The sequence below is a fragment of the Pygocentrus nattereri genome, chromosome 5 (genome assembly GCF_015220715.1).
Source record: "Pygocentrus nattereri isolate fPygNat1 chromosome 5, fPygNat1.pri, whole genome shotgun sequence".
NCBI classification, from domain to species: Eukaryota; Metazoa; Chordata; class Actinopteri; order Characiformes; family Serrasalmidae; genus Pygocentrus; species Pygocentrus nattereri.
Genome location: NC_051215.1, coordinates 48891865 through 48909725, shown reverse-complemented (window position 1 = coordinate 48909725; position 17861 = coordinate 48891865). Strand labels below are relative to the sequence as shown.

The 17861-nt window shown below is 44.3% G+C and overlaps 1 protein-coding gene across 4 annotated transcripts in view; it reads left to right on the top strand.

Moving 5' to 3' along the window:
• Positions 1–17861, top strand: part of cntln (centlein, centrosomal protein) — a 162919-nt gene that overhangs the window by 62107 nt on the left and 82951 nt on the right. For all 4 annotated transcript variants that reach the window (XM_037538265.1, XM_037538264.1, XM_037538263.1 and 1 more), the window contains 3 exons: positions 3278–3367; positions 8566–8687; positions 13599–13715. In XM_037538265.1, coding sequence (XP_037394162.1) covers positions 3278–3367; positions 8566–8687; positions 13599–13715 — 329 coding nt within the window. The remainder of the gene's footprint in view (positions 1–3277; positions 3368–8565; positions 8688–13598; positions 13716–17861) is intronic.

Genomic DNA, 17861 nt, shown 5'->3' with positions numbered 1-17861 from the left:
CTTTTTCCAGACCAAGTACGAGTACTTTTAGTGCTTGCCAGTACCAAGTCCGATACCTGAGTAACCTACTTAGAATTAAAATGAACTGCGTCAGCTAGCTGTGCTATGTCATTTACGCTGAATAGTGCTGCAGTGGAGTTTTTCCCACGTTGAAAAAGTAGTTTTGCTCCTCATCTGTTTCTTTCGACAACAGTCTCTGCAGCTCGGTGTCAACAGGAATCACATCTGAGGCGAATGCACCCACGGAGCTCACCTGTGAAGTGTTATGTCTTTGCTGTGTGATTGTAGAAATATTATTCTTTGGTGAGTCTGTACATTTGAACAGACCATCATATAATTGAAACACAGCCTCTGCCCACAGCTCTGTCTGTGAACAATTTCAGATGAAGCTGTTTTATTCAAAATAACACACTGGTGAGTTTTGAGAAAGCAGCACTGCTCAGTTTCTGTTCACTGTTCTGTTCACTGAAGCTGAAGCCAGGTGGTAATTTATGGAGTAGGACAGTCGTTCTTCAGCCTGATTTACAAAAACAAAATCATATGTCAGCGTTTATATCTTTTAATTCCATTCAGCGAAGCAGAGTAAAGCTGGTACAAAAGGCCTTTGGTAGTAAATGCCCACTTTTCTGTCTCTGTCTCACTGGCTTAGGATAGATACTTTTACATTTATGCATTTAGAAGACGCTTTTACCCAAAGGCAGGTCAACGTGGCATTTGGAGTCTTATTGGTGTGTTGAAATCAGGCTAAAATCACACAATATAGTGGTTTAAGTGAGAGATAGTCGTGGGCTGTCGTGAGCTGGAGGTCAGGGATCCTTCCGGTTGCCGGTTCGATCCCCGGAGCCGACAGCACATGACTGAGGTGTCCTAGAGCAAGACACCTAACCCCCAACTGCTCCCCAGGCGCTGAGGATTGGGCTGCCCACCGCTCCGGGCAAGCGTGCTCACTGCCCCCTAGTGTGTGTGTGCTCACTAGTGTGTATGTGGTGTTTCACTTCATGGATGGGTTAAATGCAGAGGTGGAATTTCCCCGTTGTGGGACTAATAAGGGTCACTTAATCTTAATATATCACCAGACCTACACTGTGTGTATAGGATAGATAGATAGCCTACCTATCCCAAGGTGGAATCTTGCCCTACGGCCACAGAATCGATAACTGATCCTCCTTCTCAGCGTTTGTTAGGGACAGGCTTGGTGGTCAACTAGGTCCTGCAAGGTTGTTAGGAGACGCAGTTTTTCTGTATCTTGTAATAATTTTTTATACACTAGTTTTGAGACACTTTTTTGGGTCTACATTAATTGCACTTTATAACAACAATACTTAAAGTTGTGCTGTTTCTATGGCCCAAGCATTCCATGTGTGGCAAGCACACAAAATCCTTTTACATATATGCATTTAGCAGATGCTTTTAACTTAGTTTATCATGTTACAGAGGCAGGTCAACGTAGCATTAGGAGTCTCATTGGTGTAGTGCAGTAGGCTTACCCAGGCAGGCAATCAAGCCCCAGTCTGCTGTGTGGAGGGAAGCAGTCTTACCCTCTGTACCACACACATTCCCCTTCAAAGGGAATCAAAGATTGTTGAGGAATCAGACTTCACCGTATAAGCTAACAGCCCCTAACTTGAACCTATAGAAACAAAGACAGGCACACAGCCAGCATAATAAGTATAAAGTAGACTTATTACTTTAATGCATATTACTAGATATTTCCTTTTCACAGTTATGTGCGCATGTCTGATGGACTGTATCAAAGTTACTGATGAGTTTTTATGTTTCAAAGCTTTAATCGGGCCTTACTGGTGCACAGTTAAAAAAAAAAAAAAAAAAGGTTAGTCTTCTTTACCAACATAATCACACAGTTAGAGTTTGATATCACTCAACCATCTACACTACACACCCTCACCTGTGTCTCTCTCTCTTTGTTCTCCTTCTCTCTGTCTCCTTCTCTTTCCATCTTCCTTTTTTTTTTACTTTTCACTTGCCGTCTAGTTTTCTCTCTTTCCTCTCACCCCCCTCTCCTGTTTCTCTTTCTTCTCTCTTTCCTTTCTCTCTTTCTCTCTTTTACTCTCTCTCCTGTTGTCCTATGGAGTGTAACACTAGGCCCTGATAGAGCAATTAAAAGCTTCTTCCTCCCCACCTTTTGGTAATGAGGCCTGGCGCGTTTCTCCCTCTCTAACCCTTTCCTCTCCCCTAATGGGACATCATTATTGTCAAAGAAACAATGCAGATGGAAATGAACGCGCTCATTAGGCCTCGCGCACGGCACCCTTCAGAGAGATGCGCTCGCGCTCTGGCCCGCACGTGCCCCTGTTTGTTTAGTGTGTGTGTGTGTGTGTGTGTGTGTGTGTGTGTGTGTGTGTGTGTGTGTAGTGGTTGGGGTGGTGTAATGTAGCTCACTCATTTGGAGCATGTGTAATTGTTGCATTGATGTCGAGTGTTGGTCGAGTGCACCCTCTGTGTTCAGGGTGTATCACTGTACAGTATAATAACAAAGCAGCTGGCCTATGGTCCCCCCCTTTCCCACCGCACACACTCGGCTCTCTCTACGTCTTTCTCTCTCTCTCTGTGCTTCTCTCTTCTTCTCTTTCTTTCTCTGCTTCTGTCTCTCTCTCTCTCCCTCTAATCACAATTCCCTACATTATAGCAAGATATGGAAAGGGAACAGAAATGCCCCCCTAAACACTGTTCCCTGCCTTCGCACACTATATAAAGCAAAGTACTAGATAACAGAAATCATCCCTAATCACTCTTCTGTAAATTGGAGCACTGTTTGGAACACTATTATAGGGAGCCGGCATTGTCCTCTCATCACCGTTCCCCAGTATAGAACACTCCCTGCGTTTGAGTACTGCGTAGAACAGTGCTGTAGGCATATGGGTTAAATAGTGGTCATTAATGACTGTGCCCTTCTTTGGAGCACTCTATAGGAATTGACTGTTCCCTGCATGAAAGCACTGTTGAGAACACTATTATAGGGAGCAACCTTTGTTCACTAGTCACTGTCCCCTCCATTGAATCCCTATGTTAAACACTATTATGCTATATATCCTATGAATATGCTAAGGTTATATGGATTTGCTCGTTACATTACATTGTATTCTCTAACGTGTGGCACAGTGCATAATCGGTATTCTGTGTCTAATGTAATGCATTGTTTGTCCACAGGCTGTTGGTGTCTAATGTAAGGGATTCTAAGAGGCCTGCAGATTATAAACCAAATCTGTCTCTCTCTCTCTCCTCTCTCTCTCTCTCTCTCTTTCTCTTTCTCTATTAGCGCTCCAGATCACTCTCTCCAGGTAGCAGCAGCATCAGTATTGGCGCTGAAAGGAGGGTCCAGCAGCTGGAGGAGTTACTCTCGCTCAAGGTGAACGCACACACTCCTCTCACTTTTTATCTGCTCCCGCTCTCTCTTTCTCTTCTTTCTCTTTGTGTGGACGAAACAAATGGGTCAAGTGTGAATTTTACAACTTCCCGGTCTCTCTGCTCGCTGCTGCTGGATGTTTTTACGTCGTTTCTGTACGTAATTGAAAAGAAAAGGAAACAAGAATCATGCCCGGCATATCAGTGCCTGTGATGCACTATTTGTTTTTTCTTAAATTTACTTATAATGTTACAGTAAAGCGTAAAATTAGAAGTGGAGACAGGTATTCAGTTCTTAGGTGCTTTTGATAGATTCCGAGTTAAGTTTAAATATTTACTGTAGGCTTCACTATGAAGCAGAATTAAAAAAAAACAAAAAAAATAGAAAATGTACGTTTGTACCTTTTCATACTCTAATCATTTAGAACGGATATTATCAACATAATAAAAAGCCTGGAGGACAGGGTGTATGAAGTCAGTGCAGCTTACAAAATACGAATGAAATGGAAAACGGTGCAGTCATGTTCCCTTGCTAAATGTACTGAAGTAGTAGCCTTGACGGTACCACCCCAGTGACAAAATAGGGGTCAGAAATCCGGCCCGACTCACCGTGAGAATAAGCTTGAGAATTAAGATCATTACACACTGCATGTTGCAAATCAGTTACACAATGCTAAATATTTGGATCCTGTTTGTTCGCATCGAATTATACACAACGTGCACAATTTTCCACCTTATTCAAAAAGGAAGTGTCTTCATGAGACACAAATATCTTGGAAAAGTGAAAGGAGCGTTCAGAACCTTCACATATAGCTTGGCTGTCTGTAACTCGGTTTGTGCCCTGGTTGCGTTTGGAGGGAATAACTGCATCCATGATGAAGCAGCGTACAAGTGAATCTTCTGATGTTTATCAAGAGGTTCTGCTTGCTGGAAGACAGCAAGCTAAACGGTCAGCATGGTTGTTGCCATGCCAGTGCCAGAGACTGCGATTGCCAAGTCGCAAGTGGACACGAAACAGAGATCAAGCTTCGTTCTATGGTTCTGTTATAACTCTACTACTTCGACGCTACTGCTATTAATCAAATTACCGGTAATCTGAATTTTTAGTCCCTTGAAAATCAGTATTAGCCGAACAATGTTGGCGTTGTTCAGGCGCTACAGACCACATGTAGGTCCCAAACTCCCCCCGAATGTAGGATCATAACAGGAGGAATATGAGCTTATTATACCAGCAGAGTGCTTTTGTATGAGTTCAGTGCTGCTGAGATGATGTCTTAATGAAGAGTTATTCACAGCACTTACAGAAGAGTCAGTGACACACCAGAGATTCATTCAACACATACGCACACCGCTGTTACCCTCCTCTGACCGTCGTCTTCCAGCTGACCTTCTACCCCTCCTCTAAACACACACGCTCGTGCACGTACACACACTTGTTCACCGTCTGTGAAGGCAATGAAACAGCGGGAGAGAAGCTACTCTGGCGCAAGACTGCTGCACGACCTGCGATATAAACGCTAAACGAATCATCTCCATCACTCTGATGACCTTCAAGCACACACGCGCGCACACACACACACACACACACACACACACACACAAGCTCGCTCTGTCTCGCTAACTCATGCTCTTTTGCTCTTTGACCTTGCCTACACTTCACATTGATCTCAGTGGTTGATACAGCAGCTTCTTTTAAGAACATTTCTACACGGTATGATTTCGTATTAAAGGTCTGTTCTGGCCTAAAACTAGAGGTTAATCTTATTTACTGTATTATTTAGTATTCTGTTGCTCAGCTTTACGTACTTCAGCCTCATCAGTTTGACAGAATTCATGATTTAATATCGTTTTCACGTTTTCATCATTGGAATTCTCGCACTGCAACAGTCAGCATGCATTACTCAGAGATGCTTACCGCTAGACTATATAATCATAAATACAAACAAGCTGGCATTGGTGTAACTCTTACCTCAGTCAGCGAACAAAATCATAAACAGGGTTGTAACTTTATGCAGTGCTAAAAGGTGAAAGACAGATTTTTAACCTGTTCAGTCAGAGAAGAGGAGCCAGACCGAGGGAAGGTTTATAGCTAGGTAGCCTTGATCGCTTTAGGTTTTACGTTGTCCTCCTTACCTGATGAGCCGGTTCAAATAGTTTAATAGCTTTTTGTCTGTACTCAAACTTTTAATGTCTGTGCAAGTTAACTTTAAGAGTAAGCGAGCATGTTTTTCTATGGATATGAAGTAAGTCTATACTGTTTAGACCCTGTGTCCCAGACCAGTAAAGCATTTATTTGTTAAAAAAAAAAACACACTAACATGTGAATGAAAATATATGAAAATGAACAATATGTTGGTCCTTATTATCATAGTAGCATAAAAAACAGCAAATATTTTACCGTCTTCAGTGCATCTCATTCCTGAAACCTTCGGAAATAAGCAGATTTGATTGCACATGATAAATCAGCTTTCAGTGCAGGAAATCAAGTGTCAGCCTACCAGCACAATATCATGAATCACACCCTCGTTCTTGCAGATGTTTTAGTAGGGAGCCATAAAACGACAGCAAGAGCCAATGGCAGTGCTCGTAGTTTGAGATTATGCACTGCTTCCCCTGCTGACCAGACTTCATAGAAACAAAATTATGAGGACTAGAAAGAATAAAAGATTTTTTTGAAGGTACCAGAATGATGCGGTTGTGTGGTGTGAATGTTTTCCTAAAATAACAAACGTAAATGCTGTAAATATTGTTGCAGTGTTTGAGGTGGCGTCTGCACTAGCTGTGTTTTGTGTTTTATATTTTTTGGTGGTGTCAGTAGTTTATTCTGTCATCAGATCGATGGGATAGTTGCCGCGTTTATTTATACCAGTGTGCATGTAAAATAAGTGCAGTTCATTATTGTTATTTTCTGTTTTTCTTATTATTTGCATTACAGTTGAAGTTGCTTATCATTCTGATTGTTTCTTCAAGTGTTCACTAACTATTCTGAACATTTTTACTGAACACGTACGTGTGCTTTACACTCTGACACCTACCTCTGAGAAAGCTGCGCGTATTTGTCGTTTTTTTCTGTAGACATATTCTCTGTTATCTTTTGCTCCAGAGAGGTAGTGTTTGGCTATACAGTGCCGCTGTACATGTATAATGACAGTTTGATTGCATTGAATTGACCACAAATATGAATTTTTTTCAGGCTGTTAAATTATTATACTCTATTTTAGACACACTCCTACCAGACATGAGTTTGATTGTATGCCAAATGTGAAAGCGATGAAGAACAAAACCGCTGGTGAAATTTGCGTCTGTTCTTTTTACGATCAGATTTAAGCAACTTTGATAAATATCGGCCAATGTGATTTGGTGTGGGTGTGGGTGTGGGTGTGTGTGGGTGGGTGGGTGTGTGTGTTAACTGAACTGTTTCCAAAGCTCTCCAGAGGAAGCCTGGTATTTACAGTTGCCATACAAAACCTCGCTTATCTGATCAGTCCTTCATTAAATTAGATCAGTTGCTGCTGATAGTATTTAATAAATCCATATAATGCTAAATTAAGTCTTCTTCTAACAGCATTCTTCAAACCAACTTATTAATAACTACTCAAAAGGACACATTATTACATGTTAGTGTGTTTATGATTGTTTGTGTGTGTGTTTTAGCTGAGATAAATAGGTTTAAACAGTTTTTATGGCAGAGTACTGTATGTGTCTGCAGCGGGTTCGGAGTCCCTGCTCTGCTCAGGAGTGTGTGTGGTGTTGGCAGTCAGGTGGATCAGAGCCGGGCTCTGGACGAGCTGCCTTCTGTCAGCCTGCGCATTTCTGTGTGCATGTGTGCTTTGGTGTGTGTATTGATCGCAGCACCCGGCCTGCGCCGTGCCGTCCACTCTGAGGCCTCTGCGTACACCATGATGTGGCTAACGCCCTGTCACTGGAAACAGGAAACATTCGCCCGTCAATCGGAGCCGAGCCACGCTGCTGTTCATTAGAGCTCCACACTGCTGCTCACGCTTTCAGCCCCCTTTTCCCTTCCCTCTCTTCTCTCTCTTCTCTTTTCTTTCCCTTTCTTTTTTCTGAAGGGTCTGTCTGGGTGTCCTCTGGTGAATATGTGAGCAGTAAATCCATACTTGTCACACAGGCGGAGGGGCCGAGGCCGACTTGTTCTCTTTGTCCTTGTTAATAATAACAGGGTTCAGGGTTCTGTGCTTTTCCCGGCTGGCAGGCCTGCCGTGTCATCGCAGCCGTAAACAAGCTTTCTTCCTTCTCTCTCTCTCTCTCTCTCTCTCTCTCTCTCTCTCTCTCTCTCTCTCTCTCTCTCTCTCTCTCTCTCTATCTCTCTCTCCCTCTCTCTCTCTCTCTCTCTCTCTCTCTCTCTCTCTCTCTCTGAACGTTCGGCTCCTCTCGTCTCCCGGCTCTGGCTGCTCAAGCAGAAAGCTGAGCTGACTGGGTCTGCCAGCTCGCGGCCTCGCTAAGGTCAGAATAATAGGGGGGCTTCTTGTCAGGAAAATCTATATGTTCACCCCCGAAAAGTCCCATGTAATCTTTAGTGGGGATCTTTTTTTTTTCCTCCCCTTCTTTTTATTTTTTTTTTCATTCTTCTTCTTCAAATAGCTGCCAGCCCAAGGCCAATATTTTCAGGCGATTGGGAAGCGACCCCACTCCCCTTACCGCCCCCCTCCTCAACCCCCTAAGTTACCCCCTGCTGAGCAGCTTAAGTTGAAGTGAAGGAGTCAGCCTCTCCCTGTTGGCCGGCCAGCGAAATGTCAGGCTGTAATTATGTCTCAGGTGCCAGGTTGGCGTGGAAACGCTTATCAGTGCCTTGTTCTAAAAGAAAGCGAGAGCGAAAGAAAGACAAGCGTGAAAGAGGGAGAGCACTTTGTTTTTTGGTGTGTGTGTTTTTTTGTTGTTGTTTTTTTTTTTTTTTTGCTAATGAAAAAGTTTTCCTAACAAAGTAACTGCACTGTTAGTGTGCATAACCCTTAGACTGTGTAATGGATAGATGTAAGGAAAGTGTATTCACTTTGGCTTAAAAAAAAACAGTACTCATAAACTAATCATGTGGATTTTAAATTATTTATCTGCTATCATTATTTCTTCTCCAATAAAGACTTATCTGAATTAGGACTTGAAACAAATGACATTTTTAAATGGTGTGTGTGTGTGTGTGTGTGTGTGTGTGTGTGTGTGTGTGTGTGTGTGTGTGTGTTACAGACAAAAGAGAATGAAGAGTTAAGGAGAGCTCATGCAAAGCGTCACGATCGTCTGCGTCTGATCCAGACCAACTACACGGCGGTGAAGGAGCAGCTGAGGGAGGTGGAGGATGTGCAGGGCCAGTAAGTGACCATTAATGTCCAGTAATTCTGTGTTCTTTAGACCACATTTACATTCTCCAGCGAACAAGCACCATCATTCCCCACGAATCAAACACAACTATGCTTCATCAAACACAAGCATTCTCTTCTGAACAATACAGTTCTCAACCAAACACTACCAATATTCTCCATCGAAGAGCATTATTCTCCAACAGACAGCATGCGTTTCTACCAACCTCAAGTGGTGACCACCGAATAAACACCAACCTTCTCCACCAGACACCACAAATTCTCCAAACATGATTCTTAATCTTTGTCCACCGCTGGCAATATTATATACCCTACATAAACACTTATCGTCCAGTGCCATCATTCTCCACTAAACACCAATGTGCTACACCAAACACTCTCATTCTCCACCAAACACCAATGTTCTACACCAAACACTCTCATTCTCCAACAAACAGTTCTCCACCAAACACCAATGTTCTACACCAAACACTCTCATTCTCCAACAAACAGTTCTCCACCAAACACCAATGTGCTACACCAAACACTCTCATTCTCAAACAAACAGTTCTCCACCAAACACCAGTGTTCTACACCAAACACTCTCATTCTCCAACAAACAGTTCTCCACCAAACACCAATGTTCTACACCAAACACTCTCATTCTCCAACAAACAGTTCTCCACCAAACACCAATGTTCTACACCAAACACTCTCATTCTCCAACAAACTGTTCTCCATCGAATGCCATCATTCTCCACCAAACACCATCATTCTACACCAAACACTCTCATTCTCCAACAAACAGTTCTCCACCAAACACCAGTGTTCTCCACCAAACACTCTCATTCTCCAGCAAACAGTTCTCCACCAAACACCAATGTTCTACACCAAACACTCTCATTCTCCAACAAACTGTTCTCCATCGAATGCCATCATTCTCCACCAAACACCATCATTCTACACCAAACACTCTCATTCTCCAACAAACAGTTCTCCACCAAACACCAGTGTTCTCCACCAAACACTCTCATTCTCCAGCAAACAGTTCTCCACCAAACACCAATGTTCTACACCAAACACTCTCATTCTCCAACAAACTGTTCTCCATCGAATGCCATCATTCTCCACCAAACACCATCATTCTACACCAAACACTCTCATTCTCAAACAAACAGTTCTCCACCAAAAACCAGTGTTCTACACCAAACACTCTCATTCTCCAACAAACAGTTCTCCACCAAACACCAGTGTTCTCCACCAAACACTCTCATTCTCCAGCAAACAGTTCTCCACCAAACACCAGTGTTCTACACCAAACACTCTCATTCTCCAACAAACTGTTCTCCATCGAATGCCATCATTCTCCACCAAACACCATCATTCTACACCAAACACTCTCATTCTCCAACAAACAATTCTCCACCAAACACCAGTGTTCTACACCAAACACTCTCATTCTCCAACAAACTGTTCTCCACCAAACACCAGTGTTCTCCACCAAACACCAGTGTTCTCCACCAAACACCAGTGTTCTCCACCAAACACTCTCATTCTCCAACAAGCAGTTCTCCACCAAATGCCATCAAACACCAATATTTTTATGCTGGTGTTTGGTTCCTCATGCTGGAGCAAGGCGGCTGTGTGTGAGCACATGGCAGTGCTAATGCAGGGCCAGTAAAAGACCTAAAGTAGTGGGGTTCTCAGAATCATTCAACATAGAAGCATCTCTGAAATACTTCCTCCACTTATTTGATGCAATAGTTCAGATGCTACTCTGTTCTTTCTGTATACACTGTCGTGTATTTAGAGTCTTACCTTTAGAAAGGGAAAGGTGGGCAAGAGATTGAACGTAAATGATTTGAGTTCCCTTTTAGAGTAGTGCTTGTAGATAAAAGCCCGGACCATGTGCCGAAGCAGAGCACGCAGCGAAGTGTCATTAAGATTTCCCGCACCCTCTCGCTCTCTTCTCAAGCCTTTTAAATGTAACTAATGGAAGCGTATGTTGAGTATCCACACGGGACACAAGTGTTGACCTTGTCGGCTCTGCTCTCTCTGGGTTAATTAAAGAAAACAGCCATGCAACGTGAGCCCGTGTGAAAGGAGTGTGAATTTATCCACCTCTGCCGTGTCTGCGTGTGTGTGTGTGTGTGTGTGTGTGTGTGTGTGTGTGTGTGTGTGTATTGGACCTGCAAAAAAGACACACAGTGAGAGAATATGGTAAGATTTCCATGCTCCTGCTTTTGATCAGACATTATGTGAAAACATGATTACATTTCCTGGTGAAACCTTTTTTTTTTTTTTTTGCTAGAGATCCACAGATGCCAATGCTGGTGTCAGTCCAGTAAATTAAAGTAACTTCAACTAAACACTCTGACACTCTTTATATGAATTCCATGGCAGGTACAGTGTTTATAGAGGACGAAAAACAATATACCAAAACAATTAGTAATAATGGTCATTGTCGGGAGCTTTTCACGTTCTTCATATTCTCATCACGGTTTATTAAGTGTACTTTTATTAACTTTCCTTTCTCAGAACCTCAAATCCCAGTGATTGCTCTAAAACAGTGCTGCTTAAAAACCATTCATTAGCTGACGCCCCAGTCTTCTTTGAAAGGGCTGTTCTGACTGGCCCGCATTGCTGGCTTCTGAGCTTTGCGGATGTTTGTGGCTGTTTGAAGGCAATCCCTGTCTCAGAGGCCCGTGGAGACCGTGCCAGTCAGTTTGGAAGACAATAGGAAATGAAGAAGCTCTGTTAAATGCAGAGAAATCAGTCCTAACAAGCCAGGGGGGAAAACGTCAGCTCTCATCGCTTTTTGGGGCTTGTTAAGGAGCCCCCAGCCACCACCATGCTGGGCTCCTGCTCCTACCCCCCGCCTCCGGCCCCATTCCTCCACTTAGAAACTCTCCTCCAGCAGCTCAGTGGGTGGCAGAGTTGATGGGGTTGGGTTAAGGTGGGGTACCCCAGAACACTCTACCTTTTCTTTCACACAGTTTTTGAACCTTTTGTTTGTTTGTGATGCTAGAGAGCACTTTCTGTACAGCAGCAGCAAAAAAAATCAACGCTGTGCAAGCTCTTACGATGCGAGCTACGCCTCTGCAAATAAATCAATTAGCTATCATGGCTAAATGTATTAGCCTTTCTAACTAACCGTGTTACACACCTGCTGGCTTAGGTGCTCCAGAGAGGTCAGGCTCGCAGCGCTCTCCAGTATTGGAGGGCCAGAATTGGTGAGGAAAGAAAGTAGCCCCCGACGAGGGCCAAACCCCCTGAGCACGAACACTCCACTGCCTGCTAGCAGTGCTAGAGCCTCATTAATATGCAACAGCCTCATGCCGCAGCCCCGAGAAACTCGCCACGTCATTCACAATTAGTTGCACGCTAACCCAACACCATTAGGAAGAGGCGCGCACATACCCTTTTCAAAACTCGATTTTTAGGTTTCTAAATCAGACTCGGGGCGATGGGATAAGTAAATAGAATTAAAGGTTATTAAAACATCCACACCCTGATCAAAGATATGCTCATAAACAGATTCGCAGAATCAAAGCAATTAGCCGCCGCCTTTCCAAAAAGTTCTTCCACTTTCCCCCCCAATGCTGTATAATGAAGTGAAAAGTGCTGTTGTGGGGGGTGTTTGAAGGAAGGATGTCTCTGTTAGAACGGGAGATTTTACTCCCTCTCATGAATATGTGCTCCAGGAGACCATTCACAGCCGTTATGCCGAATTTCACAATGGAGCAAAGGTTGGCGCTCTCCAGGATGCGCTTGTTAAGCCCTTCAGAGTGAATCACATTGTGGATTTTTGGGCAGAATGTTTTTCACACGGCGTTCTGCTGCCCCCACAGACCCCCACAGCACTCTCTCAGTCATAGCAGAGGTTCAAGGGCATTATGGAAGGAAGGAGATAGCTGTAGGCACCTGTCTGAGGAGCAGGGTTTAAGTAGTATTTGTGTTGATGAGAGCTTTGCCGCCACTCTAGAGCTTTATTCCCTAATGGAAGCTTTTTGTTTAGAGTGTGGAAACACAACACACTTCAGAACTGTACTTTGTTTTCCTCACACTGGGTCGGAACACACATGCATAATGAAAGCATTGTTAGAGAATGAAATAGGGTTGTCGCTGTGTGTGTGTGTGTGTGTGTGTGTGTGTGTGTGTGTGTGTGTGTGTGTGTGTGTAAGACCATGTAGGGGCATTAAGAATTTAAGTGAGGTGCTGTGATGAGCCTGACCTCGTTTGTGTTTGGCCATTATTTACATTTGCATGGCCCACTGGGAACGCTCTGCTGCAGGCCACTCAGGGCTGCCTTGGGCTCAAGCAACTGTGTGTGTGTGTGTGTGTGTGTGTGTGAGTGTGGGGTGTGTCAGAGTCAAGGCCACTGATTTGAATACCGGCAAACACACAAACACTCAAGCCCAACAGTGCCTGTCCAACATCTCCCCTGTGTTTAAAAAGCCTCAGAGGCTGCCAGGTGTGGCACTGACTGGAGCTAGTGTGTCCTTAAAAAAGGAAGGGAATAAGCAAAGATGACTGAAGTCTGTTTGGATATTTTTTTGAAACCCAACTATGCCTTTCATTTGTTAGACCATATACTGTATATACATGTATATACAGTTATGTTCTAGTTTTTTCCAAAAAATGAAATTAAAAGGAGTGTTTTGTATTTTCTTTTTAACTAATATAAATCATTATGGTTAAAAATAAAACATGGCAAACATGTTGCAGCGCATTAGGGGTTTAAGGGTTTTAGTATGTTGCATGTTATGTCATAGGTGCGAAACATAGCATTGTAATCACAAATTGAAAAATGCTTTGATAGCATATTATGTAGTTATGAGAGAAAGGTTTAAGGAGTAAACATCTAAGTCAACATTTAGCCCTTAAAAGTTTAGTGATATAAGTGTATCTGTGTGTGTTCAGGTCGAAAGGCAGGAGGAAGCGTGCTGAGCCTTGGCAGTTACGGCAGGAGAACAGCGATGCCGTTTGGAATGAACTGGCCTTCTTCAAGCAGGAGAACAAAAAACTCCTCACAGAAAAGTAAGTGAGAAATACAGCGTTAAGTGGCAATCTGTGGGGTCCAGGCACTGTTTTCAGGCAGACTCTGCATTTGCAGTAAGCACTTTAAGCACATTTTATGACAATAGGACATGACCATATGAACGTTTATTTCAAATACAGCAACAAATGTCCTTTTTTCTGGAGAACCGTGGGGGCCCACTAAGACGTACAGAAAAAATTAACAACTTGTAATTTTTAATTTTTCAGTTTATTAAATATGTTTCAGCCACATCTGAAACACAGTGCTCATTTGAAAATGGTAGATGGTATTAAACGCTGCTGAAATGAAATACAACAATATGACTGAAACAATATGAAACTAAATGAATGCCGACAATTCTTGGCCATACCCTGCCCTTGCTTGTATTGTCATAGAACCAGCCCATGTCTCTGAGTTCAGGTCACCGTCCTTACCGTCCTTACCGTCCACGAAGAGGGCTTTAGACCAGAAAAGTTTAAAAACTACTGATTTAGGGTGCCTGGCAAATGATTTAATATAGTAAGGCTCCCTACTGAATTATCCTACTTCACACCCACTGTGACGTGAAAATAATAAAGTAGTCTTGTACATGTTTGAGCCACCGGTGCTAGAATCCAGTTCAGATCTAGAAGACACTGAACCTTGTTTTTCTCAGTCTAATACAGAATAATGACCCCCCCCCCCATTTAAGGCCATAGCCAGCCTAATCTAACTGAGAAGTAGTATCCTGTTAGCCCTGTTCCATAAATGGCTGTTTCTGCTTGCATATCGCCTGGAGAAACAACACGCTTACTTCGCGTGATCTTAGAGATAGATAGGCTTGGCTACTCAAAGTACCATGTTGATTTTACTGTTAGCCCACTGCAGGCACTGTCTGAGGAGGGCCGGCGAGCTGTAACGAGATCCGGGGCTCACAGTGTGAAGTGTACCCGCTGGGCACTGACCTTGCTCAAACAGCCCGAAGGGGCAGGAGTAGGCCGGGCTGGCTGATAGCATCTTTAGCTTAGCTGAAGTTACAGAGACTGGCGCTAAAGTTTTTATAATGTTATAGTGTTAGGGGAGGGGTCATGCTAAGATGGCTCTAATGCGTTATCAAGCCATGATTTCAGGCCTGCTGAAAAAATACTGAGCACAAAAATGATGAAACACAGTTTAATGGCACATCTCCACAATTTTGTGCCCACAGTCTTGTCACATGTTTTCCGCAGATGTTTTCTGACATGTATGATGTGTTTAGAAACAAAGCTCTGAGTTTCCTTTACACAGACTTTAGTGTCTCCTATCACCAGCAGTGCTTCTGTTCTTTTCTGCCAGTCTCATATTGCGGGTGTTAAAGTTTGATCCGCCTGCTGTTCTTCCTAATGCCACCCCCACCCCTCTCATTATTAGCTCCGGCTGACATCATTAGGCCCACTACCACTGTACTGCCACTTCCAAACTCTCACACACACCCACACACACACACACCACAACCATGGAGAAGAAAAATTACATTACCAAGTATTAAATGGTGTGTCTGTGAAGAGGTTTCATTTTCTGGCCTTTGTTAATGATTAATGATAATTTCAGGCGTTAATGGTTAAGGGCTGTATTTCCTACCAGAAACAGCACTTCTCTTGACAGTCCTCCCTCTAGCAGGGGCAACAAACATTAATGGATTAAAATGATTGGTGTGATGGCAGAGATTTCTCACTAGTGGGAGTTGTCCAGGGACTGACAGTGCTCTTTCAAAAGAATGCGATAGGTTTGCTCTGTAATGTAGACAGTTGGTTGAATTTTGCAGCCGGAACCCGAAGACGCTAAAGTTCCCTCTGAGCGGTTTCGTGGAGTGCTCTCCAGAGAAGGGTGTGAGTGCTTTTCAGTGACAGTGCAAGTGTGTGTGTCAGTGAGTGTGTGTGTGTGTGTGTGTGTGTGTGTGTGTGTGTGTGTGTGTGTTAATTACCACTGCTCTTGTCTGCTGAAGGAGTCGTTCTTTATTAGGCCAGCTTGGCTCTCTCCTTGCCAGGCCTCATTTGGCCCGTGCTGTGCTGAGGGGTCTAACCCTGCCAGCCAGCGTGGCCCGGCCCTCCCCTGTTTGATCTCTACCCCCGGCCCGCTCTTCCAGGAGCCCTCCTCCCTTGTCCAACCCCCCCCACCAAACCCGCCCCCCCCTTGCGCCCTGTCCTCCTAATCCCAGCTGAGCTCATTATGATGTAGCCCGGCTGCCTGCCCCCCCTCTCTCCGTGAGCTCGAGCTGTCCGAGCTAATTACGGGCTAGCGGCCGCTGCTGCCTGCTCTGGGCCTGCTGCTCCTACTGCTGCTGGGGATGGAGTTGGGGCTTCTGGGGGTGGGGAAGGGGCTCTGACTACTGCTGTACCTGGGAGTAGGTCTGATGGGAATGGGGATGGTCATGCTGGGTTTTTAGTATTGGGGGTTGGAAGTAAAGTTGGATCTGGGTTTGGGGCTGTGGATTGGGTCGTTTTGGATGGAGTTGTTGGGGTTCTGGATGGAGTTGATGGTTTTTGGAGTTATGGATAGACTTCTTGTTCTTGGGGCTGTTAATGGGGTTGTTCTGTATGAATTTGTTGGTGTTGCGTCCATGATGTTCTGCGTGGAGCTGTGGGTGCTGGGGATGTGGATGGGGTTGTTCTGGATGGAGCTTTTGTTGTTTGGGCCATGAACGGGGTTGTTTTTACAGGAGTTGTTGTTTGTGTTGGCGCTGAGGATGAGGTTGTTCTTGATGGAGTTGTTGAGGATGTTGATACTGGTACTGTGGATGGACTTGTTCTGGTTGGTGTTGGGGCTGTTGGTGGAGTTGCTGTGGATGGAGCTGTTGCTGTTTGGACTTTGGATGGAGTTGTTAGTGTTGAGACTGTACATGGAGTTGTTCAGAAGGGAGTTTTTGGTGTTAAGCCTGTGGATGTGGTTATTCTGGATGTATCTGCTTGGGTTATTTTGGACGGGCTTCATCAGGGACCAGCTGGGGCTGGAAATGGATGCAGCTGGGGATGGTATGTTCTGTGGGAGTGACCTGTCGAAGAGCACGAGGGAACTGCTCTTTCTCACTTTTTCTGTCCAGCAGGGTTACCGCTGATCCCCTTTACACCCGCTCCAGCGGACACTGCGTAAACTCGCCCACACGGCCTCGTGCTCTCCCTGGAAAAAACAGAGAGGGGGCGAGAGGGCAAGGGCGACTCGCTTTGATCTCCACTGGCTCTTACCACCATTACCGCCTCATAGTGTGATTGAGAAAGCAAAGGTCCCCTCTAAGCTCTCTTTCTCTGCTCTTTCTTTTTTTCCTCTCTCTATCTCTCTCTCTCTCTCTCTCTCACACACTCACACACAACTCTTCCATATTTTTCTTGCACTCACTTTCTTTTTCTCTTTCTTCGTCACATCATCACTGTTTTAAATTCTTTCAGTTTCCACCTTCTCTCTCTCTCTCTCTCTCTCTCTCTCTCTCTCTCTCTGTCTCTCTCTCCCTCTCTCTCTCTCTCTCTCTCTCACACACACACTCACACACCTCTTCCATATTTTTCTTGCACTCACTTTCTTTTTCTCTTTCTTCGTCACATCATCACTGTTTTAAATTCTTTCAGTTTCCACCTTCTCTCTCTCTCTCTCTCTCTCTCTCTCTCTCTCTCTGTCTCTCTCTCCCTCTCTCTCTCTCTCTCTCTCTCACACACACACTCACACACCTCTTCCATATTTTTCTTGCACTCATTTTCTTTTTCTCTTTCTTCGTCATACCATCACTGTTTTACATTCTCTCACTTTCCACCTGCTCTCTCTCTCTCTCTCTCTCTCTCTCTCTCTCTCTCTCTCTCTCTCTCTCTCTCTCTCTCTCTCCCTCTCTCCCTCTCTCCCTCCTCTCCCCTGGTGTATATTCATTACGTGCAGTAAGAGGGATGGTAGGAAGATGTGAGGTGTAATTAGGCTACGTTTCTTTATCAAGCTGTTTTGCGGCCTGGTGAATGAAATTACCGTTGATAGGAAGCGATTAAAGCTGGGCGGCTGAGCTGCAGTAAGAAGCCAACGGGCCCAAGCTGGAGAAGCCGACCGGTGGCAGGCAGCCATTTTGCTGACCGTACCACAATGATTGTGGTGGTGAAGGTTGCGCTCGGAAGTGTTGCAATGATCCGTTAATGGTTAATTACCTCCTCGTG